The 20,003-nt window shown below is 41.0% G+C and overlaps 1 protein-coding gene across 1 annotated transcript in view; it reads left to right on the top strand.

The window, feature by feature from the left end:
• Window positions 1–14,953, top strand: part of LOC311524950 (complement factor H-related protein 5-like) — a 139,835-nt gene extending 124,882 nt beyond the window's left edge. The window contains exons 17-20 of the mRNA XM_084636623.1: window positions 4,858–5,040; window positions 9,515–9,715; window positions 13,135–13,335; window positions 14,817–14,953. Of these exons, the coding sequence (XP_084492749.1) occupies window positions 4,858–5,040; window positions 9,515–9,715; window positions 13,135–13,335; window positions 14,817–14,845 (614 nt within the window). The 3' untranslated portion in view covers window positions 14,846–14,953. The remainder of the gene's footprint in view (window positions 1–4,857; window positions 5,041–9,514; window positions 9,716–13,134; window positions 13,336–14,816) is intronic.
• The last annotated feature ends 5,050 nt before the right edge of the window (window positions 14,954–20,003 follow it).

Below are 20,003 nucleotides of genomic sequence, written 5' to 3'. Positions count from 1 at the left end.
ACTGTGGTTCTAAAAACTAACTAGTCAGCCGCCCATGTTCACAGTGAGTAGAACCATGACTAGTTTTCCCTGATATCTCAGCCTTACTGAGCTTTTCCCAGTACAAGGTATAACAGAGATAGTGAGACCCCAGCAATATGAAAAACAAATTACAAATATAAAAAGCAAAATAAAAATATCAGAGTCAATATATTGTGATTATTAATACCAATAAAGATAAACAGACAAAAATATCTATCCTAGGTTATACACCATTAAATACACAGTTCAGTCACATCATTAAAATAATGCCATCAGGGCAAAACATATACGAATATAAACAAAGAGCCCACTATGTCTAACAACCACAACCAACTGACTTCTCTCAACAGTCTCTGAGAGACTGAGAGACTAGCTGGTTTTTGCAGCATGAAAGAATTCAGGGTATGGCAGGCCACAGAAAGAAACAAATTCCAAAGTGAAAAGCCTCTCACAGAGGGTGTCCTATCTTCAGAAGCCCCCTTCTTAAACCAATGATATTCAGTGCCAAATGTAGGAGCTGCACCCAGTGGGATGTTACCCATCACATAGAGGCAGAGGGGCAGGGCCTTAGCAGAAGAGCTAGCCCACCACAAAGGGAAGCATACATTTCATTCCCCCTAAACTACAGTGCAGCATACAATATGCCCTGTGCACTCCACAGAGCACCAAGATAAACCATTGTGTTGAAAGGAGATGCAATGGCTCTGGCGCTGTCTCTGGGGTGGAAAGTTTCCATATGACCCCAAACATGGACCAGTGCCTTAAAGGTTAGCTATTGGCTATAGAAAGTTGAGTGATATGTCGAAAGCTAATAGCTGAGAGACCCTGTGAGAGTTTTTTCACTCACTTTTTGGCTGCCTTTCATTCTCCATTCCTAGGGAAAATTGATACATACTAGTAGGGAAAAAGCTATACCTTCATTCATCATATGATTTTTGAGAGGTTTCCATGTCCCTCTCCCCCTTTGCTCCCCTCCACTCCTTTTGCCTTATATCCTAGGTCTCATTTTTGACATGTGCATTTTTTGGCGCTAATGGGCATTTTGAAACAAAATGAAAGTTTTCTGTTTCATTTATCCTTACTGGAATCATTAGAACTAAATGAGTAAATATAGCTTTCTGGCCTTTTCCTCATTTTAGGAAGAAAATATGATTTTACGCATTTAGTGCAATTCTAAAGAAAAATAAAATCTAGTAAACAGATGTACAAAGTTTTAATGACAGTAGAATAAAAGAGGGTTAATACAATTTTTTAGAGAAAAAATAATTGTAATGCTGTTATTTAATACTTATTTAGAAATGTGCTAATTAACAGAAATCTTCATAATAGCAGAATAAAGTGTTACCACACATACATATGTTAACATGCATTTAAGAGAAAAATATTTTATATGCAGTTATTGCATTTCTAAATAAAGTTTTATGGTCAGAGGAATAAAGGAGAATCATGCATTTTGAGAGAGCTATTTTTATGCATTTCGTAGTTTTCTAATAGTCATTAAATAACTGTACAAAGCGTTAATGATAGAGGAATAGAGGAGTGTTCCATAAAATCCTGCAATTTTGGATAAAATGAATTTCACTGCAGTTAATATATTTCTAAATAAAGTAGTTAATTTAAAAATCCTTAATAACAGAACAAATAAGTGTTAGGACATTTATGTTAATGTTCAGTTTCCTCATTTTTAGAGGAAAATATTTTTAATTCTGTTAGTACATATCTAAATAAAGCCATGAAATAATTCCACAAAGTATTAATGACAGAAGATTTAAGGAGAAGTATTAATATATATAATGATGCATTTTTAGAAAAACATAATTTTATGAAGTCAGTACAGTTCTAAATAAAATTGAGTAAACAATTCCATAAAATTAACAAAAGTACTAATAATAGTGAATCAATTATTTAATGACTATTAGAAATGCCTTAACTGCATTTGGGGGGAGGGATAGCTCAGTGGTTTGAGCATTGGCCTGCTAAACCCAGGGTTGTGAGTTCAATCCTTGAGGGTGCCATTTAGGGATCTTGGGCAAAAATTGAGGGTTGGCCCTGCTTTGAGCAGGGGTTTGGACTAGATGACCTCCTGAGGTCCCTTCCAACCCTGATATTCTATGATAACAAGCATACAGTACTGTAAAAGTTCATAATTCTATAGATTCATGAACACTTCTCAATTATACCTCTTTCATTAAGACTGTATAATTATTGACTATTTAAAAATGTACTAAATGCATAACAAATATTTCTCTGTACAAATAAGAGAAATGCATGGTGTACATATGTAAGGCTGTTTGGAGTGGCTCACCATTGTGAGTGAGACTGTCAGGGCAGACTATCAGAAAACACGGACATACACCCCCAACTGGTGGTATGTTCTATAATTAGATTTCACCAAGCTAGTAACAAATATGAACTCCTGGCTCACTATACCACTCTTACCATGAAGTCACAGTCCCCTTAGCCTCTCCAGCCTATCTCGACACCCAGACATACTGAACTTTGTGAGAAAAGGTTATTAAAACCAAAAAATCACACCATGTCAGGTTGCTCCCAGTCCCAAAGGACTCACCCCAGATCAGTTGGTACTCCGGACCTTACACGAAAGACAATGCTGGTAGCCAATTCCATAGTAAACCAACTATAGGTTTATTAGTTAAGTAAAAGGATGAGAGTTATTGAGATGTTAAAGAAGGTAAAATATAATAAATGGTAAGTCACAGTTTGTAATTCCAAACAGTAGCAGACACACAATAAACTGCCAGTTTCCCAAAAGTCCTTCAGGGCTACCCAGAATAATTCTGGGGAACTCAGTTTTCTTGTCCAGATACTCTGCCCTATTAACAAAAAGAAAAGGAGTACTAGTGGCACCTTAGAAACTAACCAATTTATTTGAGCATAAGCTTTCGTAAGCTACAACTAAGGTGCCACTAGTACTTCTTTTCTTTTTGCGAATACAGACTAACACGGCTGCTACTCTGAAACCTGCCCTGTTTGAATCCATACAGTCCAAAGATAAAGGACCTCTCTTTGAATTGGTACTTTTAGCTTCTTTTCACAGACAACAATCTGACAAGTATCTGTACCAATTGCTTTGAATTTAGCCCCCTTCTTCCTTTGCATTCAATGAGTTATTTAGTTACAGGGATATACATAATGTAAATACCTGTCATTATATTATAATAGGAATAGAAAAGTGAAAACAAGACATGTAGCATTCCATTAGTTTTCATGAAGTTCTAACACCTGAATACACTTACATTAACACACCCTATGATCTAGAGCTATTTAATTACCAGGCATGTATAATGTAAATATAATGTAACAGTAAACAAGAGGATATAGATAGAGGGAAAACAATACAATTAGTATCTCCTTTGATCTCTATTAATACCGCAAGTGAATTGGCCTTTAGCTCGGGCCTGAGCTGGTCTGTCAGCATCGCAACATATATATGTATTATATATATTAAAACTTCTCCTTTACTCCCCTGTCATTAAGACTTGGTACAATTATTTAATTACTTGATTTAAAATTATAATAAATGCATAAAATAATAGAATTGCACTTAATACATTTTCTTGTTAAAATGAGGAAAGGGCAAGCAAACTTTTTTCTTAGTTCTAATGCAGCTAATGAGCATGAATTAAATATAAAGGGAAAAAACCCTCTTCTTTTCAGAATGGCCACTAGTGCCAGAAATGCACATTTCCAAAAATGAGACCTGGCGATGGGACAAGAGGCAAAAGGGGTAGGTCATAAAGCAAAAAGGGGGAAGGGAAACCTGTCAAATTATGTAATGAGTAAAGGTAAAGCTTTATTACTACTCATGTAATTTTTAGCCTTTGCCATTTCAAAACTTCACCTTGTTTACCCCGGTCCCACTTCCCTTTCTGTGAGAAGAGGAGCAATGAGAGGAAATGGAAGTTGGCATTTCAGAGTAAACTTCAAATGATGAGTTTGGCTTCTCTATGAATTCTTTTTAAAATCCACCTGGCCAAGCAGCCTTTCCAAAGGGGAAAGTGTAGCTGTGTCTCTGCTTTTATCAATTATAGGGACACCCAAAGGTTTTTCTGTTCTTGGGTTCTTTCTTTATTTTTTGTTTCCTTTCTCTCCTCATTTTTGTGTGGTATTTCTTATACTATTTACACTCATTTATCATTCCAGTGTTATTCTGTGTTTCATATTCCACTCCTTGGGCCTGTATAATCTAAACTTCTATTTAGCTTGTATCCTCTTACCATTATTTTACCCTCAGTCTCTCTCTCTGCTCTCAATATTCAGATACCCTGGTAATGTCATAATTCACAATAGTTTGAGACAAGTGCTGGGTACATCAAGCACCCTTCATGGTAATATGGTCCTGGAGAAAGTAGGTACTGCACATGCATGCAGTGACAAGTAGCAAGCTGATTGGCCCACATGAGCCTAAGGAGGGGAGGGGTTGGGCCAAAGCCTCTCACTTTCCATTTCCCTGCTAGTCAGTGCTTAAGGCAGAACGATTGGTCCAACGGATCTCAAACTAACCTACATTGCCTGCTTGAAAAGCAACATGGAATCATATCTTGACAAAGGTAAAGCAGCTAGTTTTGCCATCAGTTCCACACTGTTAATTGTTAATGAACAAATATCGAGCTGCTTCTTATCTTAAAGATAAGATTTTTTGTATCTTGTGTTCAGTTCCAATATCAAGAGGGTTCTTTTTCACCTTTCCCTTGGGATTTTTCCTGATCTGTCCGAGTACATTGATAGTGCTGTTGTGTAATATTTCTGATATTACAGCATTTACTGTAAGTAAATATTGATGCATATATTCTCTTTTTCTATACTTAATTTTAGAGGCTGCTGGACAGTGTGGGTACCCACCGGCTGTTGATAATGGAGACATCATGGTCTTTCCACAGAAAGAATATGAACCAGGTTCAAAAGTGGAATACAAATGTCAACATTTTTATAGAATGAACGGATCTGCATCTGTTAGCTGTGAGTCTGGCCAATGGACAGACCCACCAGTTTGCTTAGGTAGATATAAGAATCTATTATATGTAAAAGAACTGTGATGAGTTAAACAACTGTGGTATTTTTCATATTATGGTATGAATTTTCATATTCATATATTTCAGTTTGAAGTCTCTTGTACTGGTGTAACACCAGATTAATTCCGTAAGTGTGAATAGAGTCACTCCTCATTTATACCACGGTATGTGTAGGGGAGACTCACATTCTTTCTATTTTGACAGGTTTCAGAGTAGCAGCCGTGTTAGTCTGTATTCGCAAAAAGAAAAGGAGGACTTGTGGCACCTTAGAGACTAACCAATTTATTAGAGCATAAGCTCTATTCTTTCTATTGACATCAGTGCAGACTTTTCAAAAGAAAAGATCAGCAAATGGCACACACCCACACCACACCACTATACGTATCTAGAATGCACCCATAAAACATCTCTAAAAACTCTAAAAACGTATTATTATCCAGCCAATATTTACTGTAAGCAAACAGATGTATTCAAACATATTTTTAGTTGAAAACTTTACAACTACAGCAGATGCTGTGAAATACAATTCAGTAACTTACGGAAAACCATGAGGAATATTGGTCGCTACTCTTCAGTGCTAGGAGTAGACATGGTGCTGTCTGAGCAGCAGGGGATTCCACTTTTTGAGCAGGGGGAGCTCTAACTGGCATGAAACTAAGGTAGCCTGCTCTACACAACCCTCTCTCCAACCTCCACATGCTTAGAGTGAGAGGATGGAATGGCTAGACTACACTGTGGTGCAGTGATCCCCAGCTGTGTAGCTACTTCTGTGTGGTTTTTAAATTATGGTGAACTGATTGTGTGGGCTGGTGTGTCCTGGACCTGATTTCATAGCTTAGGACTAGCCTGCCATGTCCCTTTTTCTCTTCTGTGATGTCACATAGAATCATAGGTTTAGAAGGTACCACAAGGGTCCTCTAGTCTAACCACCCTTGAAGATTCAGAATTTGTTGTTTCTAAATCAACCATATCCAGCCTCCCTTTGAAAACCTCCAGTGAAGGAGTGTCCATAACCTCCCTAGGCAGTCTGTTCCATTGTCCTACTGTTTTTACAGTTGGGAAGCTTTTCCTGAGATTCAGTCTAAATCTTCAATGCTGTAGTTTGAACCCAATGCCCCTTGACCTGCCATCTGTGGCAAGAGCTATCAACTGTTCTCAATCTGTTCTATGACAGCCTTTTAAGTATTTGAATACCACTATCATCGTCTCCTCTCTTCCAAACTAAACATATCCAGTTCCTTCAGCCTTTGTCCGTATGGTTTTCATTCCATCCCTTTGACCATCTTTTATGCTCACCTCTGGATCTTTCCCCATTTCTCCACATCCTATCTATACATTGGTGACCAAAATTGGACACAGTACTAAAGCTGAGGCCTAGCCAGTGCTGAGTAGAGTGGTACTATCACCTCCATTGACTTGCATACTATGCCTCTGTTAATGCAACCTAAAATTGCATTTGCTTTTTTTGCAACAGTATCACGTTGCTGACTCGTGTTGAGATTGTGATCCACCACAACTCCCAGATCCTTTTCAGCAGTGTTGCTACCAAGCCAGTTATCCCCCATTCTATATTTGTGCATTTGGTTTTTCTTCCCTAAGTATAGCATCTTACATTTGTCTTTGTTGAATTTCATTTTGTTGTCTATAGCCCAGTTCCTTAATTTATCAAGATCTGCTCTATCCTCTAAAGTGTTGGAAACCCCCAACCCTGATGTTCCCCAGCTTTGTGTCATCTTCAAATTGATCAGTATGCTCTTTAGTCCTACATCCAGGTCATTAATAAAGATGTTAAATAAACTTACTCTTTGTGGTTGTTAAACCAATTTTGGATCCTCTTAGATTCATAGACTCTAAAGTCAGAAGGGATCATCATAATAATCTAGTCTGACATCCTGCACATTGCAGGCCACAGAATATCGTCCATTCCTGAAATAGACTCCTAACCTCCGGATGAGTTACTGAAGTCTTCAAATCATGGCTTAAATACTTCAGTTTACAGAGAATTCACCATTTACATAGTTTAAGCCTGCAAGTGACCCATATCCCATTCTGTAGCGGAAAGCAACAACCCACTAGGGTCTCTGACAATCTGACATGGGGGGAAATTCCTTCCCATCCCCAAATATGACAATCAGTTGGACCCTGAGCATGTGGGCAAGACCCACCAGGCAGGAGATGTTTTATGGGTGCATTCTAGATACGTATAATGGTGTGGTGTGGGTGTGTGCCATTTGCTGATCTTCTCTTTTGAAAAGTCTGCACTGATGTCAATAGAAAGAATGTGAGTCTCCCCTACACGTACTGTGGTGTAAATGAGGAGTGACTCCATTCACACTTACGGAATTAATCCATTTCCAGTTTACAATGTCATCCAGATCTTCTGCATCTCTATAATATCTGGTTTCACTTCCTGTACCAGTAGTTCTAGTTCCTTCATTTGGTTACCCAGGCTTCTTGCATTGGTGTACAGACATCTTAAGTGTTGCTGTTTGGCTTCGCCCACATTCCTCACCCGATTGGGTATGGTCATCCTACTGCCAGTATTGCCTACCTGACTGGTATCAGCACTATCCTTCCCCTTAATGTCCATTCTCTTACTGATGTTCCTTTCTCCAATCCTGTATCCTTTTTCACTTGAGTTTCCTCCCTCTCGATGTTAAAATCAGGTATGGAGATTACATAAGCATCTTCCTTGAGTTCCTAGTTTAAAGCTCTTTTAATGAGTTGTGTCAACCTCCATCCCAGAAGTCTATTTCCCTCCCTATTCAGGTGGAGTCCATCCCATGAGAACTGTCCTCTCTCCATGAGTGAGCCTCCCAGTGGTCAAACATCCCAGAGCCATCTGTTGATCATCATAATCTTGTCTCACCTCCATTTTCTAGGGACAGGCAGAATACCATAAGATAGATAACCTTAGCCTCCATTTCCTTAAATGTCTTCCCCAGCTTGGTATAATCTCCCTTGGCATGTTCCAGCAAGAACCTAGCTGTGTCACTTGTTCTCACATGAAGGACAATCAGTGGATTCTTTCCTGCTCCCATTAGGATCCTCTTCAGCCTCAGTTCCACATCCTGTATCTTTGCTCCTGGCAGACAACACCCCCGTCTGTTCTCTGAATCAGCTCTGGTGACAGGTCTGTTTGTTCTTCTTAGTGGGGAATCACAAATCACATATACCTGCCTTTTCTTGCTGATGGTGTGATTCTCCATCCTTCCTCTGGTTCTTTCTGTCTGTGAGTCCTCTTGTCTTTTATTCTCCCTTGCAATCTTCTGCAAGTCATCCAGTATTCTCCTAATGTTTTGAACTCTGAGTATCTCCATTGGCTCTTCCCCTCTTCTTACAGGACTAGCTGCTCTTCTCTTCTTCCTTGCCCTCCCTCCTGCAGTTGCAGCCTGCTCTGCCCCATCTTCATTTTCCAACTGAGCAAACCTGTTCCTGAGCTCTATTTCACCTCCACTAGCTGGTCTTTTCCTCTGCCTGGTTCTTGTAGTCACATGCTTCCACTAACCACTTTCCTTACCCAGAAGTCTTCCTTCTGAGTTCCTCAGTCCAGCTTGCATCTGTAAGTCTTGACTTTTCCCTTCAGTCTCCTCTCGTCTTCCCTCCATTGCCTGCTCGAATCCCCTTCGAAACTCAACCATAGTTTCCACCTGCATCTCCAAGCCTTGTATCTTCTCTTCCCTCAGCTCTATCAAGTGGCACTTCATACAAAGAAATCTCTTTTAAAGTATACGCTCTAGGATCATGTGCATCCCACAGCTTTCATATCCAGTCATCCTCATTTACTCTTCCATGGACTGAGTCACTACATTGCTGCCTCTGTACCTCTCATATCCTTCCCACCTAAATTCTAAATAATGGTAGCTCCACAAAGCCTGCATTTCTCATGTGGGATGGTGTCAAAAGCCTTGCTGAAGTCCAGGTATATTATGTCCACTGCATTTCTCCTACCCACCAAACTAGTTATCCTGTTAAAGAAATAAATCAAACTGGTTTGGCATGATTTGTTCTTGGTAATACAACCAAGGAGTGGGGGAGGTCAATAGGAAGACAGATCTCCCAGCAGAGAGTATCCTTCTGCAAGGAGAGCATTCTGTTGGTCAGCTGTGGCTAAGTTTTGGCCCATTTGCACCACCTGAGTATCACAAAGTGGCCAGCTTATAAAAGAGAATCAAATCCTGTCTCTCTCTGTTCATCTAGCCTCAGTCTCCTCTCTGTCCCTTCCCACAATATCTCCTCGGTTGGTGGGAAAGCCTCCTTCTCTAGAGTTCCTTCTTGGTCTCTCAACCTTACTGTGTCTTCTTTAGTTTTCAGATCTTATCTAAAAATATTTCCCTGGGCTTTTTTTAAATTATGTATTGCATTTGGGGACAGGGTCAGTCTCAATACAGTTACAGCAAATACGATTTCCAATGACATATCCAGATGTACATAATTAAATTACATTTTTATTTTTCCAGAGCCATGTACAACATCCCTGGAAGTGATGGAGAAAAACAACATTAGGCTGAGATGGAGGACGGAAATGAAATTATATTCAGAAAGTGGAGATTTTATTGAATTTGACTGTGAAAATGGATATGCGAGCAATCCACCTTCTTCTGTATTTAGAGTACAGTGTGTGGAGGGGAAATTGGCATATCCTAAATGTAAGAAAAGCGGTAAGTAATCTCCAGTGAAACTACAATACTGTTGAATCATCTGACTAAAAGATTTCTTAATTTTTACTGGGGAATTCTAGGATTTAAATAATACAAAAAAATGCATGGCAGAGTGACATCATAGCGAGGGGTGACATCTGGGCCTTTGTGGGTTACTAACAGAGTAGAAAAGTATAAGTGTCTTGCCTGACCCAGGTTCTCTGGCTGGCCCAATTCCTCATCCAGGCCACTGACTTCCATTGTGTGTCTGCACTACCTTGATTTCCCTCTGAGGTGGATTTTTAGCTCCTAAATCCTTGCTGCAGCTAGCACTGTGAACAAGTTCAATGTTAGGCAAAGCTCCCCTAATCTCCTCTACTTCCTAGGAAACCTTCTGTTCCATGAGTCAGTTTGCTGGTCACCTCATTTATCTTCCTTGCCATTCCAGACTGGGGAGTGTTCCAGCTGGCCTTCTCAGTCTGCCTGGCCACTTTGTAGCTGCCGCCTCAACAAATATTTCATCTGAGACTGCAGATCATATATTAGTCCTTTCTGGGAATCCTCCCACTGCTGCTTAAATACCTTTTGCAAAATCTCCAGCTCCTGATTTAGGGCTTGTTTCAGGGCTGCTCTATCCTCTAAAGTGTTGGTAACCCCCAACCCGTTCCCAGCTTTGTGTCACCTTCAAATTGATCAGTATGCTCTTTAGTCCTACATCCAGGTCATTAATAAAGATATTAAACAATACTGGGCTCAGAACAGATCCCTGAGGAACCCTATTTGAGCCCTCCCTCCAATCTAACATCCTTCCATTAATACTTACTCTTTGTGGTTGTTAAACCAATTATGGGTCCTCTTAGACTCATAGACTCTAAAGTCAGAAGGGATCATCATAATAATCTAGTCTGACATCCTGCACATTGCGGGCCACAGAATATTGTCCATTCCTGAAATAGACTCCTAACCTCCGGATGAGTTACTGAAGTCTTCAAATCATGGCTTAAATACTTCAGTTTACAGAGAATGTAAAGTTGTACAGTTGTAAAGTTGTAGAGTTGTAAAGTTTTCAACTAAAAATATGTTTGAATACATCTGTTTGCTTACAGTAAATATTGGCTGGATTATAATATGTTTTTAGAGTTTTTAAGGGAGATGTTTTATGGGTGCATTCTAGATACGTATAATGGTGTGGTGTGGGTGTGTGCCATTTGCTGATCTTCTCTTTTGAAAAGTCTGCACTGATGTCAATAGAAAGAATGTGAGTCTCCCCTACACGTACTGTGGTGTAAATGAGGAGTGACTCCATTCACACTTATGGAATTAATCCATTTCCAGTTTACAATGTCATCCAGATCTTCTGCATCTCTATAATATCTGGTTTCACTTCCTGTACCAGTAGTTCTAGTTCCTTCATTTGGTTACCCAGGCTCCTTGCATTGGTGTACAGACATCTTAAGTGTTGCTGTTTGGCTTCGCCCACATTCCTCACCCGATTGGGTATGGTCATCCTACTGCCAGTATTGCCTACCTGACTGGTATCAGCACTATCCTTCCCCTTAATGTCCATTCTCTTACTGATGTTCCTTTCTCCAATCCTGTATCCTTTTTTACTTGAGTTTCCTCCCTCTCGATGTTAAAATCAGGTACGGAGATTACACAAGCATCTTCCTTGGGTTCCTTGTTTAAAGCTCTTTTAATGAGTTGTGTCAACCTCCATCCCAGAAGTCTATTTCCCTCCCTATTCAGGTGGAGTCCATCCCATGAGAACTGTCCTCTCTCCATGAGTGAGCCTCCCAGTGGTCAAACATCCCAGAGCCATCTGTTGATCATCATAATCTTGTCTCACCTCCATTTTCTAGGGACAGGCAGAATACCATAAGATAGATAACCTTAGCCTCCATTTCCTTAAATGTCTTCCCCAGCTTGGTATAATCTCCCTTGGCATGTTCCAGCAAGAACCTAGTTGTGTCACTTGTTCTCACATGAAGGACAATCAGTGGATTCTTTCCTGCTCCCATTAGGATCCTCTTCAGCCTCAGTTCCACATCCTGTATCTTTGCTCCTGGCAGACAGCACCCCCGTCTGTTCTCTGAATCAGCTCTGGTGACAGGCCTGTTCATTCTTCTTAGTGGGGAATCACAAATTACATATATCTGCCTTTTCTTGCTGACGGTGTGATTCTCCATCCTTCCTCTGGTTCTTTCTGTCTGTGAGTCCTCTTGTCTTTTATTCTCCTTTGCAATCTTCTGCAAGTCATCCAGTATCCTCCTGAGGCTTTGAACTCTGAGTATCTCCATTGGCTCTTCCCCTCTTCTTACAGGACTAGCTGCTCTTCTCTTCTTCCTTGCCCTCCCTCCTGCAGTTGCAGTCTGCTCTGCCCCATCTTCATTTTCTAACTGAGCAAACCTGTTCCTGAGCTCTATTTCACCTCCACTAGCTGGTCTTTTCCTCTGCCTGGTTCTTGTAGTCACATGCTTCCACTAACCACTTTCCTTACCCTGAAGTCTTCCTTCTGAGTTCCTCAGTCCAGCTTGCATCTGTAAGTCTTGACTTTTCCTTTCAGTCTCCTCTCGTCTTCCCTCCATTGCCTGCTCGAATCCCCTTCGAAACTCAACCATAGTTTCCACCTGCATCTCCAAGCCTTGTATCTTCTCTTCCCTCTGCTCTATCAAGCGGCACTTCATACAAAGAAATCTCTTTTAAAGTACACGCTCTAGGATCATGTGCATCCTGCAGCTTTCATATCCAGTCATCCTCATTTAGTCTTCCATGGCTGAGTCACTACATTGCTGCCTCTGTACCTCTCATAGCCTTCCCACCTAAATTCTAAATAATGGTAGCTCCACAAAGCCTGCATTTCTCATGTGGGATGGTGTCAAAAGCCTTGCTGAAGTCCAGGTATATTATGTCCACTGCATTTCTCCTACCCACCAAACTAGTTATCCTGTTAAAGAAATAAATCAAACTGGTTTGGCATGATTTGTTCTTGGTAATACAACCAAGGAGTAGGGGAGGTCAATAGGAAAGCAGATCTCCCAGCAGAGAGTATCCTTCTGCAAGGAGAGTATTCTGTTGGTCAGCTGTGGCTAAGTTTTGGCCCATTTGCACCACCTGAGTATCACAAAGTGGCCAGCTTGTGGCCAGCTTCTCTCTCTGTTCATCTAGCCTCAGTCTTCTCTCTGTCCCTACCCTCTCCTCTCTGTCCCTTCAATGTCTCCTCGGTTGGTGGGAAAGCCTCCTTCTCTAGAGTTCCTTCTTGGTCTCTCAACCTTACTGTGTCTTCTTTAGTTTTCAGATCTTATCTAAAAATATTTCCCTGGGCTTTTTTTAAATTATGTATAGCATTTGGGGACAGGGTCAGTCTCAATACAGTTACAGCAAATACGATTTCCAATGACAATCCAGATGTACATAATTTAATTACATTTTTATTTTTCCAGAGCCATGTACAACATCCCCAGAAGTGATGGAGAAAAACAACATTAGGCTGAGATGGAGGACGGAAATGAAATTGTATTCAGAAGGTGGAGATTTTATTGAATTTGACTGTAAAAATGGATATGCGAGCAATCCACCTTCTTCTGCATTTAGAGTACAGTGTGTGGAGGGGAAATTGGCATATCCTAAATGTAAGAAAAGCGGTAAGTAATCTCCAGTGAAACTACAATACTGTTGAATCATCTAACTAAAAGATTTCTTAATTTTTCCTGGGGAATTCTAGGGTTTAAATAGCATGATGTGAACAGAAGCAAATAATTCATGGCTACATATAAAGAGGGCTCGCTGGAAGCAGCTGATAGGGAACCATGGGATGAAACAGATTAAAGATCCCTGCTCCAAAAATTCCATCACCTTCAACTGCTGGTTGCTACACCATGGATACTGATAAAATATAGAATATGTATGAAATCATAGAATATCAGGGTTGGAAGAGACCTCAGGAGATCATCTAGTCCAACCCCCTGCTCAAAGCAGGACCAATCTCCAATTTTTGCCCCAGATCCCTAAAAGGCCCCCTCAAGGATTGAACTCACAACCCTAGGTTTAGCAGGCCAATGCTCAAACCACTGAGCTATCCCTCCCCCAAGTGGAACTTGTTTTCTCCTTCCCCTCATCAGGACAGGGAAACTTGTGTTCCTACCCAGCTACCTCCTTGTGCATCCTGTACTCTGAGGATGAGATCCCAGAGTTTGGGATCTTTGAGCTAGATGACTTCTTCTTGAAGTGGAACTTCTCCCAGGGTCATAGGTGCCCCCTCTGAAATGTTGGGCCCTAGGTGGCAGCTGTCTAGTCAGTGTCTAAATCTGCCTGTTTTCGGAATAACAGTTCTCTGTTAGAACACAACACACACAGCTCCTGTTCAAGGAGAGGGTTGAAGGAAATTTACACTAGAGCAAATGGCAGTGGGCCAGACTCCCCACAGCTTTCCTACCATTCTTTGATTCAGTACAAGCTGAGCCAAACATCCAGACTCAAAAGGTTTATGGAAAGTGACTAGAAATGTTTTAAAACACACTCTATGTAAGCCACCACACTTGTGAGTCCCACGTAATCTGGTCATTAGCCAGCTCTGTATTCAGGAAATCACTGATATATAAACCAACTGGCATCTGGCAGCATTCCAATGCAAGGGGACTATTGACTGTATATGATGAAGTCAGTGCCTAAAAAGCATCCCTTCTAATAGTGGGATGGGAACCAGTATAAGGGATACTCTCTCTTTGCAGCCAAATTTGGTGGTTAGTAGTACCTTTGGGGCATTCGGTGAGAAAAGATAATGAGATCCTTACCGCAGAGACTGTTGTTAAGACCTAACTGGCCTCTGGCTTCATATGGTGAAGGGATTTCAATGCATGGTTTTCTGTGTTGCTTTTAAGTTCCACTTAAGAGAAAATATTTGTTTTCAATATGAAAAGTAGTTGAACCACTGCAGTTCAGGGATAACTGCAATTACATTTGATGGAGTTTGTTCCGTTTACTTTCCAAAGATGGTTAAAATCATCCAGTGTGATTTTTATGCCATTCTGTTGAAATCACTATTCTGTTCCTGTGAAAAACCTATAGGGGATTTGTATGTAATACTTCTTTCAAAAAATTGACATGTACTAAATTAATTTTGTAGTATTTGTTCTCTCTCTGACAGGTACTTGAGGATGAATAAAAAGAACCATCAAGCAGATTATTTTAACTCAGATCTGAGGATCAGAATCCATTAACTAATTATTTGTACTGTCCACTTTGTCTGTATTGTAGCCTTGATTGTCTGAATTGATGCATGTAATCACTTATTTTTACTTTTGGTCACAATGCATATTTTAAAACTAATGTTAAGCCAATCATAAAATAGTAACAAAAGATGGGCAAAAAGGTTCAAACTCAGATCAAACTACAGCTTTTTATGGTATATGGAAGAGGAAACTTTAAGGGTAATTGAACACTCTGCACTTCCTGAATTACACACTTCTTGCTTGCTGGCCCAAATCAGAACCTTCTGGAAGTCTCACTAGAAACCTTAATCCTGGGAGATTTATAACATAATTGCCATACCAAGAAGTATGGGATATTGATTGAGACCTTTTTGAGTTCTGCCCATCGCTATTAGCAGTTGGTCATGGTTCTGCCAAAATGTTTTGGTCCATGCAACAAAAAAAGGGTGCAGACATTTAGCACAATTGTATAGAAAACATTTACTTTTCTGGTTAAAATTTAAACTGAGTGTCTTAATTATTTTTCCTTTTTCAAATTAAAGATTTGTATATTTCATTTACAAACTTAATGAAAATCCCTAAAGTACAAACAGATATTTTAAACACAGTAAAGTGGGAAGGATTTGTTGAAAAACAGAGATAAAGATGAAAGCTTGCAGCTAATTTGAATAGCAACATGATGCAGGCATGGCATAGTGTGTGAATAAGTTGACAATTCTTATCTTATCTTTCATTGTATATAATACACTGGAAATTAGACCAGTGCTGTCACACAGATGAATGTATTAGATTCCACACAAATGAGAGTGAGAAATTAATAAAGAGAAAGTGAACATTGATGGGGTGCTATGTGTTGTGAATGAACCAAATTCTGGACCTGTGGCAAACACAAACAAGCACACACTTACACTATAAAAGCTGAAAAAAACACACCCATTTTCCCCCAAATTGTGTGAAGGCTGCAACTTTTCACATTATTGTGTGAAGTTACATTTATCTGAAGTAATTGCAGCCACAAGCTCCCTTAATCAGCAATTCACAGGGGAGGGAGGAAGGGGCCCTGGCCCCAAGCTCATGTATGTAGCTGCATTATAGCAACAGTTATGTTATTGATTCCCCTGGTGTAGTCCACCATCCTAATTTAGGCACCCAGGCACCCTATTCAAAGGCTAGCAAGAAACAGGCACCTAAAGGTACATCTGCATTTGAGGTTGGAAGTGTGATTCCCAGCTTGCATAGACATATCTGCCCTAGTTGTGCTCAAGCTAGCAACACACAGGCACTAGCTCAACCTACGTTGCCTGAGTACAAGCCCTCCCAACCCTCAGCAACCTACATGGGGGTCAGTGCTGCCACAGCAAACTGCTACTTTTAGGTGCTAGGTTGGTCAGCACTAGTATGGTACCTCTCGGTGATCTGGGCATGACTCCTCCCAGCTCAAAAGGTAGACATACCCTTAGACTGGGGGTCACAGAAGCCAGCACGTTGAGTAAGGAGGCACCGAAAGCAGACAGCGGGGAATGCCAAGGACAAGGGTGTGGCCTAAGCCTTTCCTTGCAGTGGGAGTTGGGCACTTTTCTCCACATAGGATTCACAGGGGTGAACTCTCTCCTGGAGTTAGTAAGTCAGGTCAGCTTTTTTTCATAAAGCTCACACCACTTGGTGGTGGTTGCCTTATACCCTGGAGCGTGCACACTCTGTCAGAGGAGGCCTCGGTCCAAATCCTGATGTGGAGCAGGGACTTAAACTCAGGTCACTCAGGTGATTACCCTAACTACTGGGCAATGGTTTATTCTGGCATATGTCTTCCTCAAGATCTCCTATTTGAGCTATTCCACTGTGTTTAACTAATTATTTGTATAAGTAATTACAATATTTATTAGAACAGCGACTTGAATTTGGGATTCCCACATATGAGCAGAGTCCCCTATCCACTGGGCCATAGAGTCCTTCTCAATGTTGCCTTCGCCCAATTACAGTTTAAATATTTAATACAAAATTGAATGTTTTCAACAGACAAAGCTGTACAAGTGACAGAGCATGCCCATACTAGGGGTTAGGGCCATGCTCTTGAGAGGTCGGAGATGTGGGTTCAACTCCCTGCTCCATACTGGGAGGCGGGATTTGGGCCCAAGTCTTCTACACTGGGGTCAAGTGCTCTACCAACAGAGCTAAAAGTTATAAGATGGGGTGGCAGCAACTCCTCCTCAGTTTTTTGGTGAGAAATAGTTTCAGTACCTAATTCCAAGTTTCACAGCTGTGAATCCCTAGTGGAGATTGGTGCCTAACCCACTTTGAGGGGGGTGGGTTTAGGCCACCCCCTGCACCTTAGAATTTCCTATTGGTTTGCTCAAGTGGCTACTGTTAGTGATGAAAAGACCACCAGGGGGACCCAGAGGCAGATTGAGTAAATGGCCTTCTTTATTGCGGTACTTGTTCCCCTTGACCCAATTGTCAAGTAAGCACTGAATTAATAACATTACACTTTTTAAATTTAAGTTAATATGTAAATAACTACTTTTACAACAACACCCCCCAAACCCCTCATTTAGTAATATGAATGCCCATATACTGAATATAATTATCCCTACTCCTGTTTACTGTTTAAAGCATTAAACATATTCTACAGACATTTCTACCCTGAAGTTACATTTATTTGAAGTAATTGCAGCCACAAGTTCCCTTAATCAGCAGTTCACGGGGAAGGAGGAAGGAGCCATGACCCCTGGCTCATTTATGTAGCTGGGAAAGGAAGGGAGTGGAGAGAGAACACTTTTTTACACAAAGAGTATGCTTTGGAGTGACAATCACATTCCTTTTGCAGCTTGAACACTTATCTATCCTTAACCAGCAGAAGGGAAGGGAGAGGGGTAGCACTTTATCTACTAAGCGCAGAAAAGGTGCCTGCTGTGCTTCTACTCCCTAATACCGTGTCTGCACACCAGCAGTTTCCCAGGTCTCTACTTAACTCTTACATACCCTAACATTCCACGACTCTCTTCAAAGATGGTCCCAGGTACCCCTCCTTCCTGCACACTGGACGGTGGGACGGAGCCAAGGCCTCCAGCTCAAGCGGTTAGCCCGATACCTTGGTCCACCAGTCCCGCTACAGGGAGAGAGAGAGAAGGTGGGTCATAAAAGGGGTAAGCTGCTGAATTTAAAAGTATAGCTTTCAAGGAGAGGTTAAGGCAGCACAATTTTAAGCACCCAATGAATACGATTAATAATACAAGTAATATGAATAACACCCTTATAACATGAGTAATATGAGCAAGAAGTGAATGAGTGTTCATTAGGCCTGTCCGAAGGGCACAGGCTACATCAGTTCAAGTACAATCAGCAGGAGGTTTAGTAGCTGGTTGGAAGGCATTCATTCCTCAAAGGGCCTGGGCTTCCAAGACCTGCATTCAGCCTTGCTTGGAGCTGCCCCTACAGTGTTCATGTGCTCTTGTCCGTATTATGAGTCTATTGAATATTTACAGAGAAACGGGGTATTGTCCAAACCAGCTCGACCACTTGGTATGGAATTCTCCAGAGCAATGAGTTCCACAGATTCATTCATGCACCAAAGTCCTGAAGGCAGCATGTAGAAGTGTGTAATTGTGCCAGATGCTGGTGCACTTGTACTCCCAAGTGTGATATTACAGAATTGTGCACACTTCCAGCAGAACACTCCATACCCTATATACATTACACCCAATTTTTCACCCTGGCACAGGCCATTGAGTCTGCTCCTTCATGGCCATTGGGGCGGGGTACATTTAATTTTTTTTATAAACAATTACTTAACCGAATTATTGCTTATTTTACACTATTTTATTTTTAATGTATTTTTTAGTGGTTCCCAATGAGCTTTTTCCTTTCTTATTGTTTTTATAGGACTTATGGGGATCACCTTAGTTGCTGTCTTATTCCAAGGTACTGCTGCAACCATTACCTAGGTGCTAGCCCCCAGTTGAATATTTTGCATTCCCATACATACCTCTCCCCTGCCCCCAGATTCTATACACCCAACCCTGTGGTTCTTACTGCCCATAGATTCCTTTGGCCACAACAATTCCATGTGCATGCCCTCCAATTAAACTGTTGCTTTAACCCTTTTATGTATGTGCTGCAGTTGGGGTGTACCCGGTCCACTCACATTCTCTGGGGTGTACCGCCCATTCATGTAATGGACTGAAAAGACACATTGACGAGCTCTGGTTGCACCCGCTCCCACAAGGAAGTATTTCCAGCTCCAGGCTGCGGCCAGCTTAAATTAGGATCCTTCCAGCTTGGCGTTCATATTACCTGTAGGGTTGCATTCTGCAAAGCGATTAAATTGTCATATTCCCAGCATCCCAGGGGAGACTTTATGCCCAGTCTGGTATGTATATAACTGCAAGCCTAAGAATTGTCCTTTATGGAGGTACCATTATGATTACACATGATAACACCACACCCCAGTTGTGGAGTCCCATAACTCAAACATCCTAGGATCCCAGAGACTTATATTTTTGGGCCCTTCATGATAAACCACATTTCCGGATGACTGTTTCCTGCTGTTATTCATTATGGCATATTTTAAAGAATACCATGCAATATTTCCTGAAAAATTTTACATTCTTTACCAGGTTAGGATCCCCCCTCCAATCCTTACACCACATACCGTTAGGGCCGGCCCACAACATTTTGGCACCTGAGGCAGGGAGCTTAAATAATGCCCCCATGCCCCCTTGCTTGGGCCAAAACTTTGAAAGGTCTCAATTCTGCCTTCTTCCTGTTCTACTCGTCTCATGGTACTGCTCTGCTACCTACCCCAATAAAGAAAGACTAACAACTTAAAATGCCTTGTTCAAAAATTTTAAGTAACACTTCATTTTCAAACGCCTGAACAGCAAATGTAACTTTTCAAGTCTGTATAATAAACACTGGCATTTTTATCAGTTTAATGAATCAAAGTGGTGCTTTCCGTGCCTTCTTGGTTGCAAAGATTTTAACTTCTTCCTGAAGGTCCACAGTCTGGGCCAGTTCATGCTCTACTGAGATGCCTGCAAGGCCGACCAGCCTCTCCTGTGTCATTGTGGAGCATAGATGTGTTTTTATTAACTTCAGTTTGGAGA

The sequence above is a fragment of the Lepidochelys olivacea genome (genome assembly GCF_965140295.1).
Source record: "Lepidochelys olivacea isolate rLepOli2 genome assembly, chromosome: 8".
Lineage (NCBI taxonomy): Eukaryota > Metazoa > Chordata > Testudines > Cheloniidae > Lepidochelys > Lepidochelys olivacea.
Note: the sequence above shows the minus strand (reverse complement) of the source record. Positions and strands in the feature narration are given on the sequence as shown.